General features: G+C 40.7%; 1 protein-coding gene across 1 annotated transcript in view; it reads left to right on the forward strand.

Moving 5' to 3' along the window:
• The window catches only part of LOC135217159 (protein disulfide-isomerase A5-like), a 150609-nt gene that overhangs the window by 53218 nt on the left and 70820 nt on the right, over nucleotides 1-26571 (forward strand). Inside the window, exons 3-4 of the mRNA XM_064252879.1 lie at nucleotides 1184-1329; nucleotides 16689-16893. Coding sequence (XP_064108949.1) covers nucleotides 1184-1329; nucleotides 16689-16893 — 351 coding nt within the window. The remainder of the gene's footprint in view (nucleotides 1-1183; nucleotides 1330-16688; nucleotides 16894-26571) is intronic.

Raw genomic sequence — 26571 nt, forward strand, 5'->3', positions numbered from 1 at the left:
AGGGCCATACGTGTCTGTAGACACAATCTTGGGGGCAAGAAGTACCACTCATCCTATCCTGTAGAAAATGGTTAGGAAGAGCTCTTAATTTAGTTATTGAGTCGCCGCCAATGGCGACTTTTTAACTCTTAAGCCTTAGTTAAAACACCTTAACTTTGGCTAGATTGGTCAGGTGGTGAGATAGATATATATATATATATATATATATATATATATATATATTATATATATTTATTTATTATTTCTTACTTCTAGCCCTCATGGTATGGTCATATGGTCTAGTCACATTGTGGTCATGCCCCGTTGACAGATCATCTGGAGTGCACCAGCTTTATAGGTCTCTACCTTGCTGGCAACTCTAGTAAAGAGAAGCAGACTTGGGTGACAGTAATCACGAAGTCAGCTATGCTAACAGGTGGAACCAAGATGTAATTCATCTGCATGCATTTGTTTCCCAAAATCCTTGTATTCTGTCCCTTCCCACCTCCAATGGTGGGATTCAGCTATATATATATCTGACAGGTAAGTTTCATGAACAAAATGATATTGTTATGATACAATAAAGTTTGTTCATACTTACCTGGCAGATATATATAATCAAGTACCCACCCACCTCCCCTCAGGGGACAGTGGAAATAAAAATTATGAATAGAAAATGGGAATGGTTTCTGATACCCGCCTTCCAGCGGCGGGAATGGGTACTAACCACCTGGCCGACCACTGCGTGTGCCGGAAGTTTTTGAAATTCTGTCGGACTTCAGAAAATACAGCTATATATATATCTGCCAGGTAAGTATGAACAAACTTTATTGTATCATAACAATAAAGTTTCATACATACTTACCTGGCAGATATATACGATTAATGGCCCACCCAGCCTCCCCGCAGGAGACAGGTGGAAGAGAGAAAATCTGATAGAAAACGGGAATGGTTCCTAGTCCTGCCACCCAGGGCAGGGCGGTAGATCACCTGACCTACCTGTAGCGAGTGGCGCAAAATTTGAATTTCTGTCGGGGACAACGGAGTCTTAGCTAAGTATATATCTGCCAGGTAAGTATGCATGAAACTTTATTGTATCATAACAATATCATTTTGGATGTTAGGAAACATTACAGTTACTGTTATGAAAATGTAAACTTTTTAAAATGTAGAGCTAGTTATCATTGATTATGTATCTTTTCAGGAATGGAAGAAGCTCCTGAGGACACGAACAAATGTTTTAGTTTTGTATTCCAAAGGCAAAGTGAAGCAAGAAGTAAATAATGTTTTCACAGAAGTGTCACGTGAACTTCGAGGAACGGCAACTCTTGTTCATATTGAGTGCAATGGGTAAGGTGTCTTTTCTTGTGAAGTTGCCTACATAAAGCAGAAATTCATGGTTTAAGTTTGAAACTTTATGACTGTGACAAAATAAGTTTTTTAATTATGTAGCTTACCCAGTAATTATATAGCTAAGGTTTTCACTCTCCCTGCAGTTAAAATTCCGAAATTTGCGGGTTGTGCTAATTTATCTTTTTATTGTAGTGTCTTACCGAACAATTATAGAGCCGTGATTTCCACGAGCGGCAGGATACTAAATTCAAATTTAGCGCGTCGGCGTCGCCAACACTGGTGGTGATGACGTCATCTCCCTCCACTCGCGGGAGAACCAGGTACAACTGCCCAGGTGAATCCAATTCTTTTCCTGCCGGCGTCCGGTGAACATCGGTGGTCGGTGCGGTTGGATGACTTTGCTTCGCTTTTTTTCTTGTGGAATTGATCTTCGGAATTGGTGAAGTACTCTTTTTTGGCGTTGTTGTTATTTTGCTTTTTATTTAGGCGTTGCCATGTCGGATTCTAGTCCGTCGGGAGTTAGGTTTTGCATCTCAGGATGTCAAAAACTAGATTATCCAAGTTAGAATATGTTCTCACACTAAATGTGTAAGTGTAGGGGACGGTTTGTTCAGCAGATCGAACATGTAACGAGTGTAGTGATTGGACTGATTCTCAATGGAAGTTTTTAGTTCATACTCGGAGAAATTAGCTAAAGAACAGACAATTAGAAAAGCAGCGCTTAGGGCAAGTAGACTTAGCTCCGCTTCGTCTTGCGATGCTTCTGTTTCTCTGTTTCTCCTCAAATTGTTATGTCTCCTTTAACTACACCTCCTATTCCTCCTACTAATCCCGCTTCTCCGGCTTCCCGTGTAGTTTCTTCACCAGGACAACCATTTGCCAGTCTGGTAATTCGAGGTTAGATCAGAAATTTTCACGGGTACTAGCGCAATACGTTTTTGGCAACTTGGTAATTCAGTTAAGACGTTTTTGGAGAAAGCGGCTTCAGGTAAGAGTGTAGTTGAGGGTGCGTCTGTCTGTCCTGACACGTCTCCTAGACAAAGGTCACTGTCCAGCTCCCCCGCACCGGGGGAGAAGACATACCGGAAGTCCAAGGGGAGTCGATCGGGATTTGCCACAGACAGGCGCCTCTCTTGTTGAGCCTGTTGCGCCTCAACAGGGCTCGGTTAAGCGTTGGAAAGGTGTTGCGGTCAGACGCCTTTCGAATGATTCAAGCGATTCGTCTCCGGTCGTGCGGCGCTCTTGGCGAGATTCGCCCATTTCGCGTCCCTTAAAGAGGCGTTCAGGCGCCGATTCTTCGCCTCCTCCAGTCAAGCGGTATAAGGAGCCTGAGAGTAGGGTTGCGCCTCGGCCGTTAGCGCTTGTTCGTCGCCTCAATCTGTGCCTTTTTCGGCTCCATCCATCTACTAGTAGAGATTGTGGTTTTAGCGCTGTAGCTAGCAGTTCTAAGGGTGTTTCTTTAGGCGCTTTTTCGTCTGTTACGCCTGATGCGCCTGTTTCGCCTCGAATTTCGGCGGCTCCGAGCAAGGCGCAAGTAGTTTTTCCGCCTCCATGCTGAAACATTTAGGCTCTTCCAAGCCTACGTTAACTGTTTTTGATTCGTCTCTGGCGCCTTTGCGCAAGCAGTTAGAGGATGTTAACCAACTTGGAATGAATGAGTCCAAGGGTGGTTCGAAACCTTCAGATCCGGTTGTAGTTCCGTCTACTTCTTCGGCGGTATCGGAGAATGAAGAAGAAGTAGAGGGAGGAGGATTCACATCACCTCTCGTGTTATTCACGTCTCCTTAGATTTCTTCTGGTATCTTATCCAGATTATTTTGAGAAAGCGGCTCCGCGCTCCCCAACTTCGACTTTTTGATGAGGAGGAAAACTTCAGACCCTCTCCTCCCAAAACTTGTTCTATCTAAAGCGGTTAGACATTCGTTGAAAGAGACGGAGAAATGGATGTCTATGAAAAGAGACTTAGGGAAGGCTCTTTTTGCTTACCCTCCCTCTAAGTTGCTTCGTAAGAGGTATAGGTTTTATGTAACTGGGGAAGCTCCTTCTCTGGGAGTTTCTGCCTCCTCCCAGGGAGACTTCTCCAGTTTAATCGACTCCTCTAGAAGATTGCTTTTTCGCTGCAGCGAAAGTTTTCTTTACAGCGCCTGAGTTGGACCACGTTGTAAAGAATCAATTTAAACTTTTGGAAGTCTTTAGCTTCCTTGATTGGACTATTGGCGCTTTAGCGGCCAAGATCGAAGACTGTCCTTCTCTTTCTCAGGAGTTAGCGGAGGATTGGATTGGTGTTCTGTCCTGTGCGGACAAAAATCCATTAGGGATGGATGTGATGAGTTAGCTTCGCTCATCGCCTTTGGTACCCTTAAGAAAAGGCAACTTTGGTGCTCCTTTGCTTCTAAAAGGGTTACGTCCCAACAGAAGTCGGCTCTCTTGTTTTGCTCCTTTTGTGAAAGATAACCTCTTTCCAGACGATGTAGTGTTGTCAATTTCGTCTGCGCTAGATAAGAAATCTACTTCGGATTTACTGGCACAGTCTACTAAGAGACCTAAAGCTCCTGTGGAGACTGTTCCTTCGGTTTCTCCTCTGGCCCAAGCGCCTTTTCGAGGGAGAAAACCCAAGCGCTTCTTTCGGCCGAAATCGAATTTGCGACCTCAGTCTAAGGCCTCGGCCAAGGTTAACAAACCTTCCAAATGAAAGCTCGGTTCTTCATGCACAGTGGGAGCCAGGCTGGCTCTTTTTTGGGAGGAATGGGAAAACAGAGGAGCAGAAGCCTGGGTAGTGCAAGTACTCAAGTTCGGCTATCGTATTCCTCTCGTTTCACCTCCCTCGCTCTCACCTGTGCCAATTCCATTCCAGGCATACTCTCCGGGCTCAGACAAATTTCTGGCGCTAGCCGCAGAAGTGGAAGCGCTTGTTCTCAAAGAAGCGATAGAACAGATAGAAGGGGATTTTCTCCAGGCTTTTACAATCGCCTTTTTGTAGTTCCCAAGTCATCAGGGGGCTGGAGGCCAGTTTTGGATGTGAGCGCCCTGAACTTGCATGTCCAGAAAACAAAATTTCATATGGAGACCACTCGGTCAGTTCTGGAGTCCATCAGACAGGGGGATTGGATGGTCTCTCTGGACATGCAAGACGCTTATTTTCACATTCCGATACATCGCGAATCTCGGAAGTACCTGAGGTTCATGTTCGAAGGCAAGGTGTTTCAGTTTCGGGCGCTTTGCTTCGGACTAGCGACCGCTCCTCAAGTTTTCACCAGGGTTCTATCCCCGATAGGAAGCTGGCTACACATATTAGGAGTGAAGAATCTCCCTCTATCTGGACGATTGGCTTCTCCGGTCGGAATCAGAGAGTCGGTGCATGAAGGACCTTGGAACAACTCTGGATCTTGCCAGAAAGTTAGGAATTCTGGTCAACAAACAGAAGTCCCAGTTGGTTCCATCTCAGAGCATCCTTTATTTGGGGATGATTCTGAATGCTCAAGTTTTTTCGGGCTTTTCTGTCCCGAAGAGGGTTCAAGGCTGTCTGGAGACAGTTCAGGAGTTCTTGGACAAAAAGGTAAGTTCTGCCAATCAGTGGATGAGGCTCCTGGGCAAATTGACGTCAGTGGAGAAATTTGTGACGTTGGGAAGACTGCACATGAGACCTCTGCAGTTTTTCCTGAGAGCCTCTTGGTGCAGGAAGACACAACCAGACTCGATTACCTTTCCTGTCACAGATCAAATAAAAGAGGACCTAAGGTGGTGGCTCTCTCGAGCAAGGTTGGAAGAAGGGTTAGATTTACGACCCATCCTCCCGAACCTACAGTTCTTTTCCGACGCATCGGACACAGGTTGGGGAGCCCTACTGGGAAATCAACGGACTTCAGGAGCTTGGTCGGAGAAGGAGAAGAAGTTCCACATAAATGTAAAGGAACTGTTAGCAATTTTCTTAGGCTCAGACAGTTTCGGAGCTTAGTAGAAGGTCGAGTAGTGGCAGTGCATTCCGACAACTCCACGGCTCTCTCGTACGTGCGGAAACAGGGGGGGACTCAGTCTTTCTCTCTGTACGAAGTAGCCAAGGATCTCCTCCTGTGGTCAAACGAAGCGAAGGTTCAGCTAGTCCCGAGATTTGTTACCGGGAAAGATGAACGTCCTGGCGGACGAGTTAAGTCGTCAACAGCAAGTGTTACCTTCTGGAGTGGACTTTGGACAACAAGATTTGTCAGAAACTTTGGCGCCTTTGGGGACGACCGTCAATAGACCTGTTCGCGACATCAAGGACAACCGTCTTCCTCTCTTTTGTTCTCCAGTCCCAGATCCTCTAGCTTGGTCGGTGGACGCAATGCTGTTGGATTGGTCGGGTCTGGAAGCTTATGCATTCCCTCCGTTCGGTCTAATAAGAGAGGTGCTGAACAAGTTCATGTCGCACAGCAATGTAACGCTAACGTTAATCGCTCCCTTTTGGCCCAGGAAGGAGTGGTTCCCGGACCTTCTCCAGTTTGTTAGTAGACTTCCCCAGACTTCTTCCTCCAGAGAAGTGGCTTCTCAAACAACCTCACTTCAAGAGGTTCCACCAAAACTTGTCCGCTCTAGCTCTGACAGGGTTCAGACTGTCCGGAATCTTGTCAGAGCGAAAGGATTTTCAAGAAGAGCTGCAGAAGCTATCGCTCGTTGTAGGAGAGAGTCTTCTAACAAACTCTATCAAGGGAAGTGGAGAATCTTCAGAGAGTGGTGTAGAAGTGCTAAAGTCTCTACTTCTGCGACCTCTTTAACAGAAATAGCAGATTTTCTGCTATTTCTTAGGAACTCTAAGAAACTGGCTCCTTCGACGATCAGAGGATATAGAGCCATGCTCTCTTCGGTTTTTCGACATCGAGGTTTGGATATTTCCTCCAATTCAGATCTGTCGGACCTCATTAGGTCTTTCGAAACCACTAAGCTCCCGCAAGATACAGTGGCTTGGAACTTAGATGTGGTGCTTAAGTTCCTCATGGGGCCACCGTTTGAGCCTTTGAAGTCGGCTTCACTCAGGAACTTGACTAAGAAGGCACTCTTTCTTATTGCACTAGCTTCTGCTAAGCGTGTCAGCGAATTGCACGCTATAGACAAAAGAGTCGGTTTCTCTCAAGGCAATGCTGTATTTTCGGTATCTTTGACCTTTCTAGCCAAAAATGAGAATCCTTCTAATCCTTGGCCGAGGAGTTTTGTGGTAAGGAACTTATCTGATTTGGTTGGACATGAGGAGGAAGAAAGGCTCTTATGTCCAGTCAGGGCTATTAAGCAGTATCTGTTTGCCACTAAGGGTATTAGAGGACAATCTTCTAAGCTCTGGACCTCGGTTCAAAATCCCTCTCGTCCTCTTTCTAAGAATGCTATATCGTTCTTTATTAGAGAGCTTATCAGGGAAGCTCACTCGCAGTCCGAGAACGACAATCTTTCCTTTCTGAGAGTTAAAGCTCACGAGGTTAGAGCAGTGGCAACTTCTTTAGCATTCAGAAAGAATTTATCTTTAGCTTCGATTCTTCAGAGCACGTTTCTGGAGATCGAATTCGGTTTTTGCGAGTCATTATCTCAAAGAGATAGAAACGGTTTCGAGAATTGTAAAACGTTAGGTCCGGTGGCGGTTTCTGGCATGGTGTTGGGAGAAACGGCACAGGGGTCGTCACCTCTATGCTAACTTTTCACCTTGAATAGGTTGTCGAGTTCAAGGGAAGCTGGGGTACTGAGTACCTGGGATACTCACCAGTCTGTTAGGTCAGATTTTACAATGGTTGGGTATATATGTTTTTAAATCTGGTGTTGGTGAAAATGTTTTGTATGATTGAATTTCTGTCTTAGCCCAGGGCAAGGGCAATCTTTGTTGTTACTATCCTCCGTCAGTCAGCCTTGACTCGCTTGAACTACGGAAGGATTCCACTCCTGTAGAGGCTAACTTTGGTCAAATTCCAATTCCTCTACAATAGTAAGAAGAGCACCGACCAGAGGCAGTAACAGTCTGCTGTAGCTCTCTTACAAGGTAAGGTACAACAGACACCTTGAGTGTTTACTGGTATTGCAATAAATGTAACCATTTAAAAATACTAGTGGTCCACTGAATCCCACCTTCCCATAAATGTGTAATCAGCTCTATAATTGTTCGGTAAGACACTACAATAAAAATGAAATTTTCATTATTAAAAATGAAGTTTATTGTATACTTACCGAACAATTATGATTATATACCCATCCTCCCCTTAGGTGGACGGACGGGCAGAAAGAATTGGATTCACCTGGGCAGTTGTACCTGGTTCTCCCGCGAGTGGAGGGAGATGACGTCATCACCACCAGTGTTGGCGACGCCGACGCGCTAAATTTGAATTTAGTATCCTGCCGCTCGTGGAAATCACGGCTCTATAATTGTTCGGTAAGTATACAATAAAACTTCATTTTAATAATGAAAATTTCATGTTTTAGTTTGGCTAAGTAACAATGCCCCGCCCACTTTAGGGGAAAGAGAGGAACAACTTGGCAAAGAGATCAGTTTGTTTCTGCTGGCTGATGGCTTTACACTGGTTATTGGCTGCAGTTAATTTTGAAATTCTTGATTTTTCTGATTGTTGGTTCATCACAACGGGTGAAGTACTTTTATTTTTCATTTGTTGGCCACTTAGGCATTATTCAGATAGTGGTAAGTTCTTTTTAGATAATATCATTATTTTGACCTTTTTGTTACCAACTTGACTAAAGGTTGTAACAGATGTTTGACCAAAGAATCTTATGATTCTCATACATTATGCACGGATTGCCGCTGACAAGGAGTGTAATGACTTGGACGAAAGGACATGGAAAAATTTGGTCACTTGAGAAAGTTAGCTAGAGACAGGAAAAGAAAGGCATTGGCTACAGAATCTAAATCAGTAACTAGTTAGGGGATCTTCTGAATTCAAATTCGATTCACATGTTCCAATCATTTCTTTGGCCCTTGTTCCCAGATCTCTTGCTATTCCACCCTCTCCAGTTTCAGGCATCCATGTTTCCAATCCCAACCCTGTCGCCAGCCTCGAAGCAAACCGCTTTACTTTATTAGTTCAGGCGATGGAGCAATGTGGCTCATCAATGAAAATCCTTATGGACAAAGCTAAAAGTGATGGTGCAGTGTTAGTGGAGAAGGTGGCAAAGGTCACTGGTATACTCCCCTAAACCTGGGAGGCAAACTGATATCCCAAGGGAGGTTGGTGGCGTCTGCCCATGAGCAGTCGAGTCAGCGAAGTACATGCTTTGGATAAAAGAGTAGGCTTTTCTAAAGGGAATGCAATTTGATCTTATTCCCTTGGATTTTATGGCTAAGAATGAGTCCCACATTAATCCATGGCCCATTCTTTCTCAATTAACAGTCAGACAGAGATCTGGGAACCGACGATAATGAAAGGATGCTGTGTCCCGTGAGACCTTTAAAGCATTACCTGCATAGAATGAAAGATATTTGCAGTGATTCTTGTAGTCTATGGTATTCAGTTAAGAATCCCTCCAGACCGCTATCTAAGAATGCTCATGGACGTCCCCCATGAAGCTCACTCCTCGATTCAGGAAGACATGTACCCTCTATATAAGGTAAAAGTTCACGAAATTAGAGCAGTAGCCTGTTTATTAGACTTCAAAAGGAATTTATCTCTGACAGCAATATAAGTTTGTTTTTGCCTCTCATTTTCTTTGTGACATTGAAACTTTCTGATGAATGTAGTACCCTGGGTCCGATTTTTATTGGCGTTGACGTGGTGTTGGGAAAGGAAGTTTAGGAAGCAACCCTTCCTAAATCTTATTTTGTTCATGAAACTTACCTGACAGATATATATATAGCTGTAATCTCTGAAGTCCGACAGAATTTCAAAATTCGCGGCACACGCAGTGGGCGGCCAGGTGGTAGTACCCATTCCCGCCACTGGGAGGCGGATATCAGGAACCATTCCCATTTTCTATTCATATTTTTTCTGTCGCCGGTCGGTAAACAACTGTTTACAGACCTCCGCCTAGGATTTTGAAACTTCATTAGCCGCTTAAGTATCCTAATTATTCTTTCGATTATTGACTTGGATTTGTGGCTAGGCATACGCTATCATCAATAATTAAATTTTTTTTCATTGCATATGATGTCTGAAGCTAGTTAGCCTAGTTTCAGACTTTGTTGTCTGCATGGGGTAAGGTGAGGCTACCGGAACTTTCGGTAGACACTCGCTTAGTATATAGGACGTTTACATGTTTTCTTTGCATAAAGATCAATGTAATTAGTGTAATGTGTGACTGATTACGGAAGAAGTAGGATTCATGTACGCATTTTAGAGCGTGTTAGAATCAGGAGTTTTCCTCCACAGTAAACAGAAGTTAGAAATAATGAACCTTCTAGCCTCCTGTAGAATTTATTTTGCCTAACCCTGTGGTATGGCTTACGGGCCTAGAAGAAGTGTCTGCTAGAGGATTACATCAAGTAATCTTAGACTAAAGTGCTCGCTCTCCAATCAGTGTTGTGAAGTGTAGTGCCCCTTGTGTTGTGGAGGGGGCGTCAGATCGGCCCCATAATGCCTCTAGGCCTGGACCTCTTTCGGACTCCCAGGACTCAGGGAGAGGGCATGTCGAAAGCCGCAAGAGGGTTACGGGGGGCTCCCCACCGATCTGGCTCCCTTCGGCAGGACCTGTTGACGCTTCCCAGGCTGCTAAAGATCGTGCACGTGCACGAATCTTGAAGGATTGCTTCTCGTCCTCCGAGGCGTCCTCCCCGCGCAAGGGTTTGAGCTCTCGGAAGGACTCGCGCCCTCTAAGTAGCTTTAGAGAGAGGGACGCTTCACGTCCTCTCTCTCGTCGGAGGGAACGTCAGATCGGCCCCATAACTCTAGGCCTAGACCTCTGTCGGACTCCCAGGAAACCAGGGAGAGGGGCATGTCAAAAGCCGAAGGAGGGTTACGGGTTTTTCACGCTGATCTGGCTTCCTTTCGGCAGGTCCTGTTGTCGCTTCCCAGGCTGCCGAAGATCGAGCACGTGCACGAATCTTGAAGGATTGCTTCTCGTCCTCCGAGGCGTCCTCCCCACACAGGAGTTGGAGCTCTCGGAAGGACTCGCTCCCCCTTAAGAAGCTTTAGAGAAGAGGACGCTTCACGTCCTCTCTCTCGTCACGAGAGGATGAAAGAGTCCTGTGCCCTGTCAGGGCTCTCAAATTTTATTTACATAAACGAAGGAAGTAAGAGGTCCTTCGGGTAATTTATGGTGTTCAGGAAGAGACCACATTTACCCTTTTCGAAGAATGCACTGGCTCTTTTCCTAAGGGACATATTAAGGAGGCTCATTCATCTTGCCAGAAGAGTGATTTGAGTCTCCTGCGAGTGAACGCTCATGAAGTTAGAGCTGTTTCAACCTCGCTAGCATTCCAAAAGAATATGGTAATCAAGGACATTCTTGATTCCACCTTTTGGAGGAGCAACTCAGTATTCGTCTCCTCTCCTCATGGCGCTCCGTATACGTTATGTAACGTTCGCTTTACTTCGAAAAAGCAAGCTGATAAGTTTGACGTCCGGCAAGCTGCTTTGCACAGTCAAACAACTTATGTCTCTGGTTCGGCATAAGAAGGGCAATTTAGACGTGAGGAAGCTTTTGGAGGTGCTCGACGTCCTATTAGTAGAAACATTCTCCAGGACGCTCGGCAAGCACCTTGCGAGGGTGTCTTTCGGACGCTTGGCGTTCCTTTGCTGAGTGCGTTTCTGGAGATGTTCTTTTGCATTACTAAGACGCAAGTTGTCGCACAGGCAGCCACTGTCTTTGTAAGAAGGTATGAGGGTCTTTAAGGCCCGTCTTGAAGACGAAAGCCGTACGTCTTCCTTTAGTGTTCACACACTTCAGGAGCAGCGTGCGGCTCTCCATGGAGACTCGCATGAGGACGTCCCTTGAAAATATTCAACGTCATACGCAAAACGCGGTTCGTCATAACATTGAGATGTTGGCAAGGTCGCTCGCCAGGACGCCTCTTGGCGGGCCTTGCATGCATCAGGGCGCTCAACGAGATCCTCTCTGAAATGTCGTTCAGAAGACTTGGTGTTCTCTGCTCAGACACGCTCGCAGCTGAGCAGGACGTTTTTTGAGGACGCTCAGCAGTACGCTTTCCAGGACGCTTTTGAGGACGCTCAGCAGGACGCTCGGCAGGACGCTTATGAGGACGCTTTTGTGGACATTCGCCAGGACGCTTCGGTGGAAGCTCGGCAGGACGCTTTGCGAGAGAAAAGACTTGTAGACGGCGTCTTATTTGCTGTTCAGGACGTTTCTTAGGACGCTTGACGCTTTCTAAACGCTCGTCAAGAGGAGGTTTTTTCAGGACTCTCCACAGGACATTCCTTTACAGAAATTTTTAAAAAAGGATTCGGAGTTAGCGGAGAGACATACCTGAATTTTTTCTTCGATCCCTCTTGCCTCTTCTTCGATTTCTCTGAGAATCGGGAAGATTATATACTCGGATTCCTGGGTGACTTTCGGTCATGTTAAAGGGTTTTCCCCTATTAGCAAAGTGCTAATTGTTTTGTCAAGTAAGGACGTTTTCCCCATTGTCTAGATACTAAACGTTTTGTCATTTAAGTGGGGACCCCTTAAATGGGGTAGTTCTCGTTGACATAGATTTTAACGTTTTTGTCGTTTAAGCGGATAAACTCATTAACAAATTTCGGAAGAGCTCTCATTCATTTTCAGAGGCTCATCCGGGGAGTAAGAAAAAGACTTGTAGACTAGATCCAGGAAGTCTTATGTCCAATATCATAAGAACATTGAACGGTCCTTTTCGATCCTCGGTTCTCACTTGATGATCTCTATTCGAATATTACTCCCTTCTCTTGGCAAAGAGTCTTGGCAAAGAGTCAAGGAGTTCTTTTAAAAAAGTCTCATTCATTAGAACGTGGACAGTCGTTTTCCTTTCTTTCTCTCTTCCTCGTCGAGGAAAGATGTAGTAGAGAATTCGATGTTCAAATTACTACAATACTTACGTAGTTTATCTTTGCGTCATTTTGCTAACGCATGGGTCAAGTCATATACGCATATCGTATTTACCTCTGCGGATAGAAGCCGAAAGAACTGTTGTTCTAATGTATTTAATTGACACTCCCTTCAACCTTCCAAGAGTTTTCGGAGTAAGAACAACTCTTCAGGTATTGTTACGACAACACCAACTCAGCTTCTGTATTTAGCGAATTCTGTTTTGTTTAAATATGCCTGCTTGAGAGTTTCCTTTTGCTCGATAATATCATACCTATTCCTTCGTAAAGGGAGTAGCTGGCAACTCGGGCAGATAGTGCGAGACGATGAATGAACAAGGCTGCTGTTACTGTGATCTACGCAGTACCGGCTAGCTCTGTGACATGCGCGGTTGGTTACGTCTCTCTCCCCTGCGGGAATGGCTGACTAAGCCGTCTCTCTGCCCTACAATCATGGATTTTAGCCTCGGGTTGAGGAAATTTCTAGTAATCATGAATGAACATGCCTTCCGTTTACTTAGAAAATTTCAACAAGATATCTCTTATACCTGTTTGGTGCGGTTTTACCGCACGGTAACAGAATTCTGTACGATTCTACCGCGGCATAGCACTATAATAATGCTCTCCTGCTTATGCAAAGCGCAGCCTTATTTAGGGAAGGAAGCAGGCTGAGTGAGGGAATGGATGAGTTTGCTGGGGACCATTTCCTCGCTGGAGAAGCTTGTTTTCCCTGAATAAACAGCAATTCAGACCTCTACAGTTTTTCCTCACGGAGAAATTGGAATAACATCAAAGATCTAGTAATAATTCTAATTTTCTCTCAACGGCTTGAGGATCACCTCGGGTGATAGCGAGAGGGTGCCAGACATCCGAACAGAGGAACAGATGTCCTGGCACATTGTCTGAAAGAATTGGAAGCCAATTTGGTCGGCTCTCCAGTTCCTCGAAGGGTGAGTTTTGATTGAGTGGTCCAAATCATCTCGGATAATTTCTCAGCTCTCTCATAGCTCAAGAAGAGAGAGTTGGTTATGGGCTTGGGCACGGAACGTAACGATCCTCAAGAGGTTCGTTAAACTAGTGCACGTCCGTGCGGGTCTTCTCGATCGAAGGCAACAACTACTGACGTCTGAGTAATCCTCACTTAGAAGTATGTCGAAAGTTGAGGAGAGACTGAGGGCATCCTTTCGTTATGTTTTCGTAATATTGAAGACGAAGGAGCTTCCTCTTAAGTTGTTCCCTTATTCATGATCCTAGAGGATTAGCATTAGTCGCCACCATGTTGGCCTTTAAGAGGTTGGATTCACAGAGGTCATGTAATTCAGAGAGAATTGTCCAAAGACCCTTCCCGAGAGAATCGGTGTAATCTAACATCGTCACTTAGTGAAGTATCTAATATCTCTCCTCTCTGAGTCTGAAGGCGTTCAGACTATCGAGAAGCGATAAAATCTTCAAGATTAATGGCAGTCTCTTGGCCAAGGCAAAGCAGTGCTGCCTATTTTCAGTGTTCAATCGGAGGGGGCCGTTTCTGGAGATAGTGAAGGGAAAATGACTGTTCCTCCACCTCGACCTCTGTGAATTTCTTTATGGTTCTATCTTTCCGTCTGAAGTATGAGATAAGCTAGAAGTCCTAACTATTGTAGAATATGCAAATATGTTGTTGACGGCCTCTAGGCTCAGAGATTCGGTTCTGTCAAACAACAAAGCTTCACGATCTTTGAGGTCGTGGAGATCTTGAAATTCTCTGGATCGAAGGTTCCGGCATGGAACTTAGACGTAGTCTGAGTTTCTGATGCCAAAAGCATTTCGAACCTATCCTTTCTGCGAACTTAATACACGTGACCAGAAAGGCTAACATTCTAACCGCTCTAGCCACGGCAAAGAGGGTTAGTGAGGTTTTAGCCATCATCAGAGGTTTTGGCTTTAAAGGACATAATGCGGTCTGTGCTCTAAGCCTTCCGTTCTTGATAAGAACGAAAACCTGTCTAACCCTTGACCCGAAGGCTTGGAGACCAAGGGTATGGCACAAATTATTGGGCAAGGGCATTAGAGAGTCCTGTGCCCTGTCGGGTCTCTCAAGTTTTATCTTGATAAAACTATAGAAAGTCGAGGTCAACGGACAATCTGCGGTGTTCCGTAAAAAGACCAGACTGGTTCATGTCCAAGAACACCCTGGTATTATAGTCAAGGAGTTCTTTTAAGAAGTCTCATTCATTATGTTTGCATAAAGATTTGAGATTTTTTCTTAATTTGAATGCTCAAGAGGTGAGGGCGCGGCCTCGGAAGCATTTCAACAGAGCATGACACTCAGTAACATCCTGAGTGCCACGCTTTAGCGAAGCAACTCTGTGTTCGCTTCACACTCCCGACGGGATGTGAAGACGACATTTGAGATATGTAAGTCGCTAGGACCATACATATCCGTAGATATATTATTGGGGGCAGGAAGCAACACGAATCCTATCCTATAGAAAAGGGATAGGTGTGCTTTTAACTTTGAAGGGTTGGTCGCTTGAGGCGCGTTCCTTTTCTTTAGCCTAGAAGTTATGGAACTAACTTTGATAGGTTAGGTCAGGTGGTGGTTTTAGCTTCGTTGCCCTCAGAAGTATGGTCATATGGTCTAGTCACATTGTGGTCACGCCCCCGTTGACAGATCATCTAGAGCGCACCAGCATTACAGGTCTCTACCTCGCTGGCAACTCTAGTAACGCAGAAGCAGACTTTGGTGACAGTAATCACGAAGTCGGCTATGCTAACAGGTGAGGAACCAAGATGTATATCATCTACTTAATTTAGTTTCCTAAAAATCCTATTCTGTCTCTTCCCACCATCCGAAGGTGGGATTCAGCTATATATATATCTGTCAGGTAAGTTTCATGAACAAAATGTTATTGTTATAATACAATTAAGTTTGTTCATACTTACCTGGCAGATATATATAATTAAAGTGCCCACCCACCTCCTCTCAGGAGACAGTGGCACTGATAAAATATGAATAGAAAATGGGAATGGTTCCTGATATCCGCCTCCCAGTGGCGGGAATGGGTACTACCACCTGGCCGCCCACTGCGTGTGCCGCGAATTTTTAAATTCTGTCGGACTTCAGAGAATACAGCTATATATATATCTGCCAGGTAAGTATGAACAAACTTAATTGTATTATAACAATAACATATTCTCCTTGACATAAGGTGTTGATGTTGGGAAATGTTTCTGGATATTTCTTGGTACTGAGGCCTGGTTAGGGGCAATTTGATTATCTTTGTTAGCCATTGGGATTGTCCTTTGCTACAAAGTTTCTCACTATTCCGCCACGCCACTACATGATGAGTGACAACCAGAGGCATTATCTTCCTGCCACAACTCTCTTATCAGTCAAAGAAACAACAAACATGCTATTAATGCTGGGAAAGCTTTCTATTTCAAACTGATTACATTAATAATGTTTTGGGGTAGAACTATCCATGCATCCCACCTCCCTCAATGTGGGAGTCAGCTATGTAATTACGTACTGGGTGAGTCACATTATTATAAATATTTTTTTTATAATAAAACAAAGTTTTGACTATATGTAACCAGTAATTACATGTTTTGCGCCCACCTTCCATTTCCCTAGCATGGATTTATTTTCAGGGGCATAAAACAGGCTGATCTCTTTATATAAAGAAAGGTACAAATTTATTTTAAGTGACTATCGTTTTATAGGGCTTTATGACCCAGGCACAAAGGTCCCATCCCCCCACTTCTGTTTCATTTTGGCTGAATCGAAGCAGTTTTCCCAGCAAGGTTGCTCATTGCTGCACATGTATGAGAGCTTTGCTCCCTGAATGTCATCCAACTTTTGGTGGTAGTAAAATCCAGAAAGGATTCCGGATCAGGTAAGAATGTTTTGGGTTTCATGCAAGAAACCTTCAGTTATATTGGCTAAGTGGAATTTTTTTTGGTCTAGCTGCACTATCCACTGTCCTCTTCTTAATGTGGGAATCTGCTAACTTTAACAGTAGTTGAGATTCATCTCAAATATTTGGATACTTACTGTTGAAGTAGACCCCACCTAGCCTCTCCACAATTAGGAGGGCTGTCAACGAGATTTCTGAAAAGAAATAAAACATTCAAAACACACCTGGTGGAGAACAGGTGAACATGACAGTCATCTAGGTAGCCATTCTATTTTTTATTTATTTATTTTTTTGGTTTGATTGCTGACTCGCCTAATCGGTGCAGAGTAATAAGCTAAGTTTATCAGTAGGTGAGTATCCAAATGATAAATTTTATTATGAACATTTATAAATTTCCATTATATGGTGTGTTTTATTGTTCACGGTGTCTCAAGTTGATGTTCCTTAGATGAAAACTGCAAACCTTCTTGATGCATTTTTTAATATGTAACCTTTCTTCCAGAGAAGGGAAAAAGCTTTGTAAAAAGAACAAAGTGGAACCATCATCATATGTTTTGAAGCATTACAAAGATGGTGACTTTCACAAAGATTATGATCGAAGGGAAACGGTTCAGTCTATGTCGACATTTTTACGGGACCCATCTGGCGACATTCCTTGGGATGAAGATGAACAGGGTGTTGATGTGGTTCATATAAATGATGTCAATGTAAGTGGCAAAAATATTGTATGTAGGTGTGTATGTATACAAATAAGTCCATTATCATGGTTACCTTTGATTTGTAGTTTATAGGACAGTTTTGAATTGGAGATTAATTGTTACTGTTGTTGAAATATGAACCTTCCTTCTCTCACTCAAAGAATTTTGCTTGATCTAGAGTTAGCTGAATATGACCACATCTTTTGACAGCCTGCCCCATTCACCTTTCAAACATTTTATCGTTTAGTTGGTTTTCTATATTTAGTATTGGTATTTGATTCTTATTTCACTGAAATGTAAGGAAATGTATTTGTTGGTTGATTTGAAATGAACTTGAAAGGTAAATGTTGTCAGTATTATAAGACTTAAGAGTCTGTTTTTGTTTGGTTTGATAGTTCAAAATAGGTTTTTGTACATGTCTATATTTCACTGTATTTCATAACTATTTTTTTTTTCTACCAGCTGTTATCCTGTACTGAATTGGGAATATATAGGTTATTGCTTTCCCTTGATGCTTGGTTACATTTTTCCACTAAAAATGTCTTGGGTTTTCAGGTACATTGCTTTAATGTGTAATAGTGTGGTAATGTAGTTTAATTTCTTTATATCATTTTGTGTCCATGTATTGTAAGTTTGCTTTTAGACACATTACTACATGCACACTGATTTTAATGAGGGCTGTAAACAAAATGGTGGGGACAGAGTGGACAAAAGCACCAAACTTTGTGGAGATCTTTGTTAGGTCCAGTAGCAACAATTTTTTATATGTTCCACAAAATCAATCTCAGCTGATGTTATTATGTGACATGTTTGAAAAATGATGACAACAAATGTGAAAACTCAACAAAAAGTTTGTTTGGCTTGCAAATGGTTAATAGTGTATTGCAGCCTGTGAAGCTGTGGAAAACTGGCAGGGCAGTTAACTTTTCTTTGCTAAGAATTAGGGCTGTCAGGTTTCTTGACATTTCTGACTGGCTCACCCTCCCCCCTTTCTCCAAATCTCTCAGCAAAAGGTCTGGGCTTCCTTTATTTTTACATGATTTATTAATTTATAAACTAAATTCTTACTAATTCACTATGTACAGTATTTTCTTTGATGAATTAATATTACAATGGACTCCCATATTTGGGGGGGGGGATGCATTCCAGCCCTCTGCAAATAGGTAGACTTGGTGAATACTTAGAACCTCTATAAAAACATTTAAAACTGCTTATTTTGTTTGTTCGAACTCAAGGAAAACCCATTAACAATTCTTACTATAGTACACAATTATTTTAAACTACCGGTTTCCAGCTGGCGCTTAGTATTTATCCTAATGTTAAGACCTCAGGTTTGTTAGTTATGAAAAATACAAATTGATTAAAAATTTGTAATTTTTAATAGTTTTATAACAAAAGTACATTTAATCTTGAAATTGATATGAATAGAGTATAATTTGTGGATATTTCTCAGAAAAATACTGCAAATATGCGAGTCCGCAAATGCTGAGAATGCAAATACAGGGGCCCACTATATTGCTGTTTTCATTAATATTAATATTTGAAAATTAGTAAATCATGTATCCTTATTAAACTTAATACGGTATTGATCAATAGTGATACTATTTGAAAATTAGTATCAAAAACCATTTTTGTATCATAAAAATTTATTTAGTCATGAAAAAAAAACCAATTAGTGAATATTTATCGACGGAAAAGTCTTCAACTTGCTGAATTTTTTGTGAATAGTTTATAGATAGGCTCAGCAGAAAAACCCAGAGTATGTGAGTTTGTGTTGTGAGAATGCGAATAATAGGGTTTAACTGTAATTCTCCATTGTCATTCAGGAAAGGATTGCCTCTTTCTTTGAACACTTGAAGGCTGAAAGTTTTTGGTTTTAAACACTCTTGAGTTGACAAACCTTCATGATGAGAGTGTTTTGCACAAATTACTCTTGAACAGTCTTCAAACTCAGTCAGCATGCATGCCTGTTCTGGACTTTCCAGTTCCCATTTTCGGAGAGCCGAATGGTTTTCTGTAAGCCCTACTGCTCTTGCCAGAACCTTTCACCAAGTCATTATTTTGTTCCTGAGCCTGATCTAATGACTTCCTTAAGAACTTGTTTGCACTTTTGAGGCAACCCAGTGACCATGCTCAACAAATTCTTCCAAGGTAGAAGGCAGCAGATTTTTCATATCTCAAATGTGAGCAGGAACCCAGCACACATAATTCTGATGGTTGAGGGTAAAGAACCACTCGGCCAGAACTTTCAGGGAACCCACATACAATGCAAAGGCAGCCCCACAAATGCTCTGACAAACAGAAGAACAAGGACTTCAAGTTTGAGTATGGTGTTTCAGTACTGAAATGTGGGACGAGACTCTCACCATTTCTTTTAGCCAAGATTCTTCTGACTCTACTTCTGCTTCCAGCTGCAAGGTGAGAAATACTTCTTTTGGAGTTTCCTCAATGGGTCTTGCATCTTGTAAAAGTACATGTATGCACAAACTGTAGGCGCTGTAATTACCTTTAGTATATCATATTTATGCATGTCCAAAAATAAAAATAATAAATTTTTAATAAAGATTTTATACATAAAAGCTTTAAAACTTAAAAATTTACATAATAAATTAAACATAAACACTAGTGCAGTGTTTCTAGAGGATTTGCAAATGTTTGCACTATCGTGAAGAATTCTCATATGATAATTAGTTAGGTTCCAATGAAAAGTTTGTGCTATTGTGAATTTGTGCAATTTGAATCATGTAAATTGGGGGTATTACTCTAGTGGATCCTTTCAACATCTTTGAGACAAGCATTTTCAGTGTTGCTGGTATTGAGTCGTCTTGATTGACAATTTGGTGGAAAGGTTGCATCAAAATGAAACCCTTCAAACTTGAAATTGTCCTCTGATGATTTTAGCAGCTTTTGCCAAAATGGAAGCCTCTCCATAATCAGTGAAGGCTTGTTTCAGCATTAGCCTCATTCCTTGGTAAAAATTAACCATCACATTTTTACCATCGTTTTGTTCTTGTGCTTTGGAAAGAAGTTGAGAATCTGAATTTCCTTGAAGACTGATGGACTGGTATCTGAAAGTATGCGTCCTTCAGATCGATTGTCAGCATAAAGTCCTTGATCTTGACTGCTTGTAGAACCGTTTTGGAGTTTCCATTTTGAAACTGGTTTTCCTTATAACAGATTCAATGTCGACAAGTCTATTACTGTCCTCCACTCCCCGTTGGCTTTGGGTACCAGGAAAATCCTGCTGTAAAAGCCCTTTGATGGAATGGATACTTGTTCCACAGCCCCTTTTCCCATCATCTTCTTCACTTCCTCTTGCAGAATAATGGCCTTCTGAGATTCCTGAGCATAAGCGAGGTGAGGTAATGGCTGTTCTGTCAGGGGTTGGGTTACCTCGAACCAAATCAAAGAATTTCCATCTTACCACTTATACGCTCTTACCGATCCCACTGACACTGAGTACACTCAGAGAAAGAAAAAGTACTAAGAAAAATGAAAATGAAATGGATAAAAACGGGCAAACTGAAAACTGGCTTCAAATCAGATAAACAGTAAACATGTCTTATCTTAAAGGGGGTAGGAATATAACTGGTGGGTCACAGGACGCCAAGGGCATTCAGGGTATACATTATTATTATTATTATTAATAGGTGTTAGTTTTTCCAGACCTCTGAGTCTCAAGTAGACTCTTCTCGGGCTGGTTCTCAGGGATCAATCCTGAGAAGAAAAAAAAAAAAAAAAAAAAAAAAAATTAGACTTTATTTTGAGAAACCCGTCTTATTTAAAAAATTTATGATTTTATTAATTGAAAAATCCCTGCTTTCCGCAAGAATATTTTTCATTTCCGAACTCCGCAGATAAATAGATCTTTGCTGGGTCCAATTTGGGCACTCAACAAGCAAATGCTGTACTGTCATGGGTGTTTGACATCTGTTACATTTCACTGGGTCAGCATGTGGTGTTGACATCAAGTGACCATGTGAGAATCTTGTGTGTCCTATTACGTAGCCTTGCTAGGATCACCTCTTTTGCTCTTTCCTCCTGTGAGGATGTCCTCCATGCATAGACTTCAGTTTTTATATTTTTAAGTTTATTTGTTGTTGGCACAGAGGCCCATTCTTCTTTCCAATCCTGGTAAATTAATGTTTTAACTGATTTTACCCAGTCTGACACTGGGGCATATGAAATTGTTGGAGGGATAGTGCAGGCTAATTTGGCAGCAGAGTCTGCATATTCATTTCCTTTTATTCCCACGTGTGCTGGGATCCAACATATTTCCATTGATATTCCTGATTGGAGGAGTTGATGAATTTTTATTTGAATTTCCTGTACTATTTGGTTTCCTGGTTTATACTGTCTTATTGCATCTATAGCGCTACGTGAGTCACTGAAAATAACAGAGACACTTGCTTTTGCCTCAGATATCATATCTAGAGCCATCTGTATGGCTGTGACTTCAGCAGTAAATACTGATGATATTGAAGGTAGGCTTTTTTTACTTAACATATTTTTCGAATATGCAGATGCTCCTACTCCAACATTATTTTGGAGCCGTCTGTATATATCATAAATTTGTCGCCTTTTCTTCTAATGTGCTCCAAAGCATGTTGGCGGTACATTTCCGTACTTGTCATTTGTTTTTTGAGTAGGTAAGACAGGGAGGTACATATCTTTACTCTATTTAAAATCCATGGTGGTGGCAATTCCATTGGTGGGTGAAAAATTGGATTCATATTATGTATGTTCATTATGTATCTAGCTCTTTTTGGGAAAGAGCTAGTACTATTAACTGCTGTTACTTGATTACAGTTTTGGAAGCAGTAAGTTGCAGGAGACGATCCTGCTTGCATTGAAAGACCTCTTTGTATTGTTATTAAATTACGGTGATGTTTAAGGGCAAAACACCTGCCTCCACCAAAAGTGAGTTTGTTGGGGATGATCGGAAAGCTCCTGTGCACAATCGCACGCCTTCATGGTGCACTGCATCGAGAGATTTTAATGCAGATTCTGAGGCGGATGAATATATTGGACAGCAGTAATCTATTATGGATAAGACTGTTGCCTTATATATCATTAATAAAATGTCTCGCTTTGCTCCCCAATTAGTGTGTGATAACTTTTTTAATATGGCAAGGGCTTTGATGCCCTTGGCTTTAATGTATTTGATGTGCTCTTTCCAATTTAAATGTTGATCAAATATTACTCCTAGATACTTGATTTTTGTACAAAATTGTATTTCAGTGCTATAAAGATGCAGTTTGATTGTTTGGTTCTTCATCCACCTTTTGTCTTTGTAGAAGACGATTGCTTTTGTTTTATCAGTTGAAAATTTAAATCCAACTGAATTTGCCCAACTACATATATTTGAAATGGCAGTACTGAGAACTCTCTGAGCATGTCTCAGATTACTACTCGTATAGTAAATGACAAAGTCATCAACATATAAACTGTTTTTTACACCACTTGGTAAATTTATAGTAATGTCATTGATTGCTAAAGCAAACAATGTACAGCTCAAGACACTACCTTGAGGGATTCCTTCTTCCAGTTTATAGGTTACTGAGTAGGAATTTTCTACTCTTACTTGAAAAGTTCTGTTTGTTAAGAAGTTCTTAATAAATATTGGTAAGTGGCCTCTTAGTCCCTTGGAGTGGAGTTTTTGCATGATGTTATGTTTCCATGTTGTATCGTATGCTTTTTCTATATCAAAAAATATAGCTACTGTTAATTTCTTTTGTTCAAAGCCTTTTTTGATATGATCTTCTAAATGTGTTAAGGGATCTAGGGTTGATCTGCCAGCTATTGAACCAGATTGTGTTGGTGTTAAAATGGATTCTTTGGTTATTACATACGTTAATCGTGCATTAACCATTTTTTCTAAGATTTTGCATAGGCAACTTGTTAGAGATATCGGTCTATAATTGGATGGATTACTTGCATCCTTTCCTGGTTTGTTTATTGGAATAATTATGGCATGTTTCCATTTATCAGGAAAGACACGTTTTAGCCAGATACTATTGTAAAATTTTAATAAATATGATTTAGCTATAGGAGCTAATTTTTCTATCATTTCAAATGATATTTTATCATATCCTGGTGCAGAGGGATGACAAGAGTTGATGGCATTATCTAGTTCATCCATGTTAAAAATATAGTTATATTCCAGGTCTTCAAGAGTTTCAAAATTGAGTATTATATTTTCTTTTTGTTTTCTGATACTTTGAAAATGTGTATCTAGGCTGGAGTAAGCACTGATGTTTTTCAAAATGTTTCCCAATTATGTTTGATATTTCATAAGTATCATGGTATATTTTTCCATTTAAATGTATTGCACTTCTTGGAGGTCTTATATGTTTTCCATTGATTTTTTTCCTTATCTTTTGCCAGACATCCCTTGTGGATGTGTTTGAAGATATGTTTGAGACATATTCCTTCCATGATGCGATTTTTTCAGCTATTACCGTTTTTCTAAATTTGGCTGTATATTTGTTATATAGTGGTTTAATGTGGTTAATTGTTATGTTTGTTATAACTATTTTGTTTAATATGTTTTATACTATAGGGCATTTTGTTGAGTGATTTAAGGCGAGTTTTGAGTCTGTTTAGATTGCGACTCAATATATGTTTTATTTTACTTAATGTTGTTAATGTTGGATTCCATGGGACAGGGGATTTTGTGGAATGTGTTTTGGTTTTTGGAATACTTTTATCTGCAGCATTTATTATGAAGTTTGAGAAGGATTCACATGTAGTATTGTGATCTTCATTATGTGGAATGGTGGTATGTTTCGTGTGTATAGGAAATATTTATCCCAGTTAGCTTTTTGGATATTATATCTTGTAGGTGGCAATATTTTGTGACATTACTTAAGTAGTTCAGAATGATTGGGAAATGGTCACTTGTGTATGAATCGTCTAGGACGTTCCATTCAAATTTCTCCGCTACATCATTTGAACATAATGAAATGTCAATTGAAGAAAAGGTTAGGTGTGTATTTGAAAAATATGTTGGAACTTCGCTTTCATTGAGACAATACAGATTGTGTTTCATTATAGTATTCTCTATGTTGATTCCGGATGTGTCAGTGGGTTATTAATATCCCATAATGGATTATGTGCATTAAAATCTCCTACTATAAGTAGTGGTTCCTGTATACTTTTGCTAATAAGTTCAGAAAAATCACTGAAATTTGCATTGAAATTTGGTTGGTTATATAAATTACAAATAGTAATTTTACTTTTATCAGGCATATACAGTTTAATTGATGTTATTTTGATATGGCATAGATGGTATGTCAACAGGTTCATATGTAATGCTATTATGAACGTATATGGCTGTGCCTAATTTTCCACCGTCAGTTGGTGAATAACAGGCAATTTTATAGTGTTGGATATTTGTAGGGTTACTTCCTATATGTTGTAGACATATGCACATTGGGTTGTGGTCTCGTATGATTCTTTGTAATTCACCCAGACGTAGTCGGGTTAAGAGACCATTATATTCCATTGAATGATTTTATATTCCATTATTGGGAGGAATTGGTGTTAAATTCTGTAAATTGATTGCTGATTTTACTTTATCTCGTAGTTTATATGCATTTGAATTTATTTGTGGTTTTTTAATCGTTGTATTTGTATGTTGGTTATTAGATTCTGCAGTTGTTTGTTTTTCATAGTTGAATATTAATAAGTCTATTTTTGATTTTATAATTTCCTTTTTGTATTTTAAGGATTCAGAACATAATTCGTTCTCATGTTGATGTGTTAAAGGGCACCTCCTTAATTTGGTAAAATTGTCAATACAATTTCGTACTGTGTCCTCTGTCTTGGTAGTTAGTTGGTTATATGTACTTACAAACCATTCATTACAACCACAAGATGAAGCATGTTTGGTAATGTTAATTATTGGTTCAGAAGTTTTTGGTCTAGCTTTAGAAATGTCTGGTTTTGTAATTCTATTGTTCCTTTTCTGTAGTGATAAGGACTGTTGGTTTGAGGGGTTATTTGTTTTGTTGTTGTTAATGGGATATTTCGGTCTTGTGGATGGTTGGGGGGTGATAGTTATATTTTGGTTTGGTTTAATGGTATGATTTTCATTAGTATTATTTGATGGAAATTGTAGAGTGATCTTTACTGTCCAGATGTTGGCTGTTTGATTGAGATTGAGGGTAATTGTGTATTTCCACTTGTGATGAGGTTAGTTTAATATCTTTTTTAAAATGTTCTCCTGGTGTAGTTGGAGTCTCTCTGGATTGATTGTAATTTTCAATATTTACTTTTTTTCCCTAGGTGGGGTTCTTTCTAGAATTCTTTTCTTTTTGCCAGTTCGATTATCATCATTATTTAATTCTTCTTCTATTGGAAGTTCTTTTCCATGGATAACTGAATCATCTATGTTGGTGGTGGTATTGGTTGTTGTAATATCACTTTTATTTTGGGTTTCAGTATTATTGGTATGAAATCCAGTTTCCATGTTTATACTATCTTGTTTGTCATTGTGCTGTTTGATGTCTTGATTTTTAGTCACATTTGAAAAGGTGGGGGTTTTGGACGGATTGTTAACGCCTCTTACTTTTAGCTCAAGTCTCGGTCCATGACTGACATTCCTGTCCTATTTATTAAACAACTGAAGTTCTGTGTTATATTGGTAAAATGAACACTCCTTAGATTTTGTGTGATGGGCTAGTCCACAATTAATACATTTTAATTGTTTACAGTTCCAATTAGTGGTATGGTCATCTGATGCACAGACTGCACATATAGCTTTATTACGGCATCTTTTGTATGTGTGTCCATACCTTGAGCACTGTGTACATTGTAATGGTTTAGGAACAAAAGGACGAACTTCTCTATTTTGTCCAAGAATTTTTATTTTAAATGGTAAGTCTTGGCCTGTAAATTTTATTTTGGCAATGTTGATATTTTTACTTTTATCTTTCCTACTTGAAATAGAGTATATTTCTAAATCGTGGATATTGTTATATCTCAATTTTAGGGAGTCTAGCAATAGTTGTTTTGAAGGAAGCTCCTGCTCGCTATTGGGTAGGATGACTGTACCCTGTACATAATTCAATGTTTCATGGCTTGTAATTATTACCTTTATATTATTTATTTCTGTTATACTTAAAAAGGCAGTGGACTGCTTTTTATTGGTTACTTGGATAAGCCATTCATTGTCCTTGATGTGTCTGCATTCCATGTCTTGTGTTGGATATATGTTAAGTAATTTGTTTTCTAGCATCGCTGCTGAGATTTTGTTGTCAGCTTTGAGGACTAGAAATCTTGACCAATTATCTGGTCCAAAGAGGTCATCAAAATGTACCAATGTGGGATTAAGTCTGTAATTTTTGTTTCTTTTTGGTCCTTGTTTTATGTATGTTGCTTGTCTATTATGATTTTTATATTTTTCTGTATTGCTGAGAGGATTATTTGTCTCTAATTCAGAATTATTGTTCATCATATATGGTTCCATTGTTACGATATTGGAGTTTACCAATTTATTTTTGTTTGTTTCTTTTGTATTTATGCACTCTATTTGGTTTTCTGGCTCTGCTGCTTTACTTGGAACAGGGTGTTCCTTTGTATCTTTTATAGTACTTTCACTACTTGTGGCAGTACCTAGGAAATTCGGGAGTGACGTGCCAATGGTCATCAACTGTGCCGTAGTTTTTCCATCATGGGGCCCAG

This window comes from Macrobrachium nipponense, chromosome 7 (genome assembly GCF_015104395.2).
Source record: "Macrobrachium nipponense isolate FS-2020 chromosome 7, ASM1510439v2, whole genome shotgun sequence".
Classification (NCBI taxonomy): Eukaryota; Metazoa; Arthropoda; class Malacostraca; order Decapoda; family Palaemonidae; genus Macrobrachium; species Macrobrachium nipponense.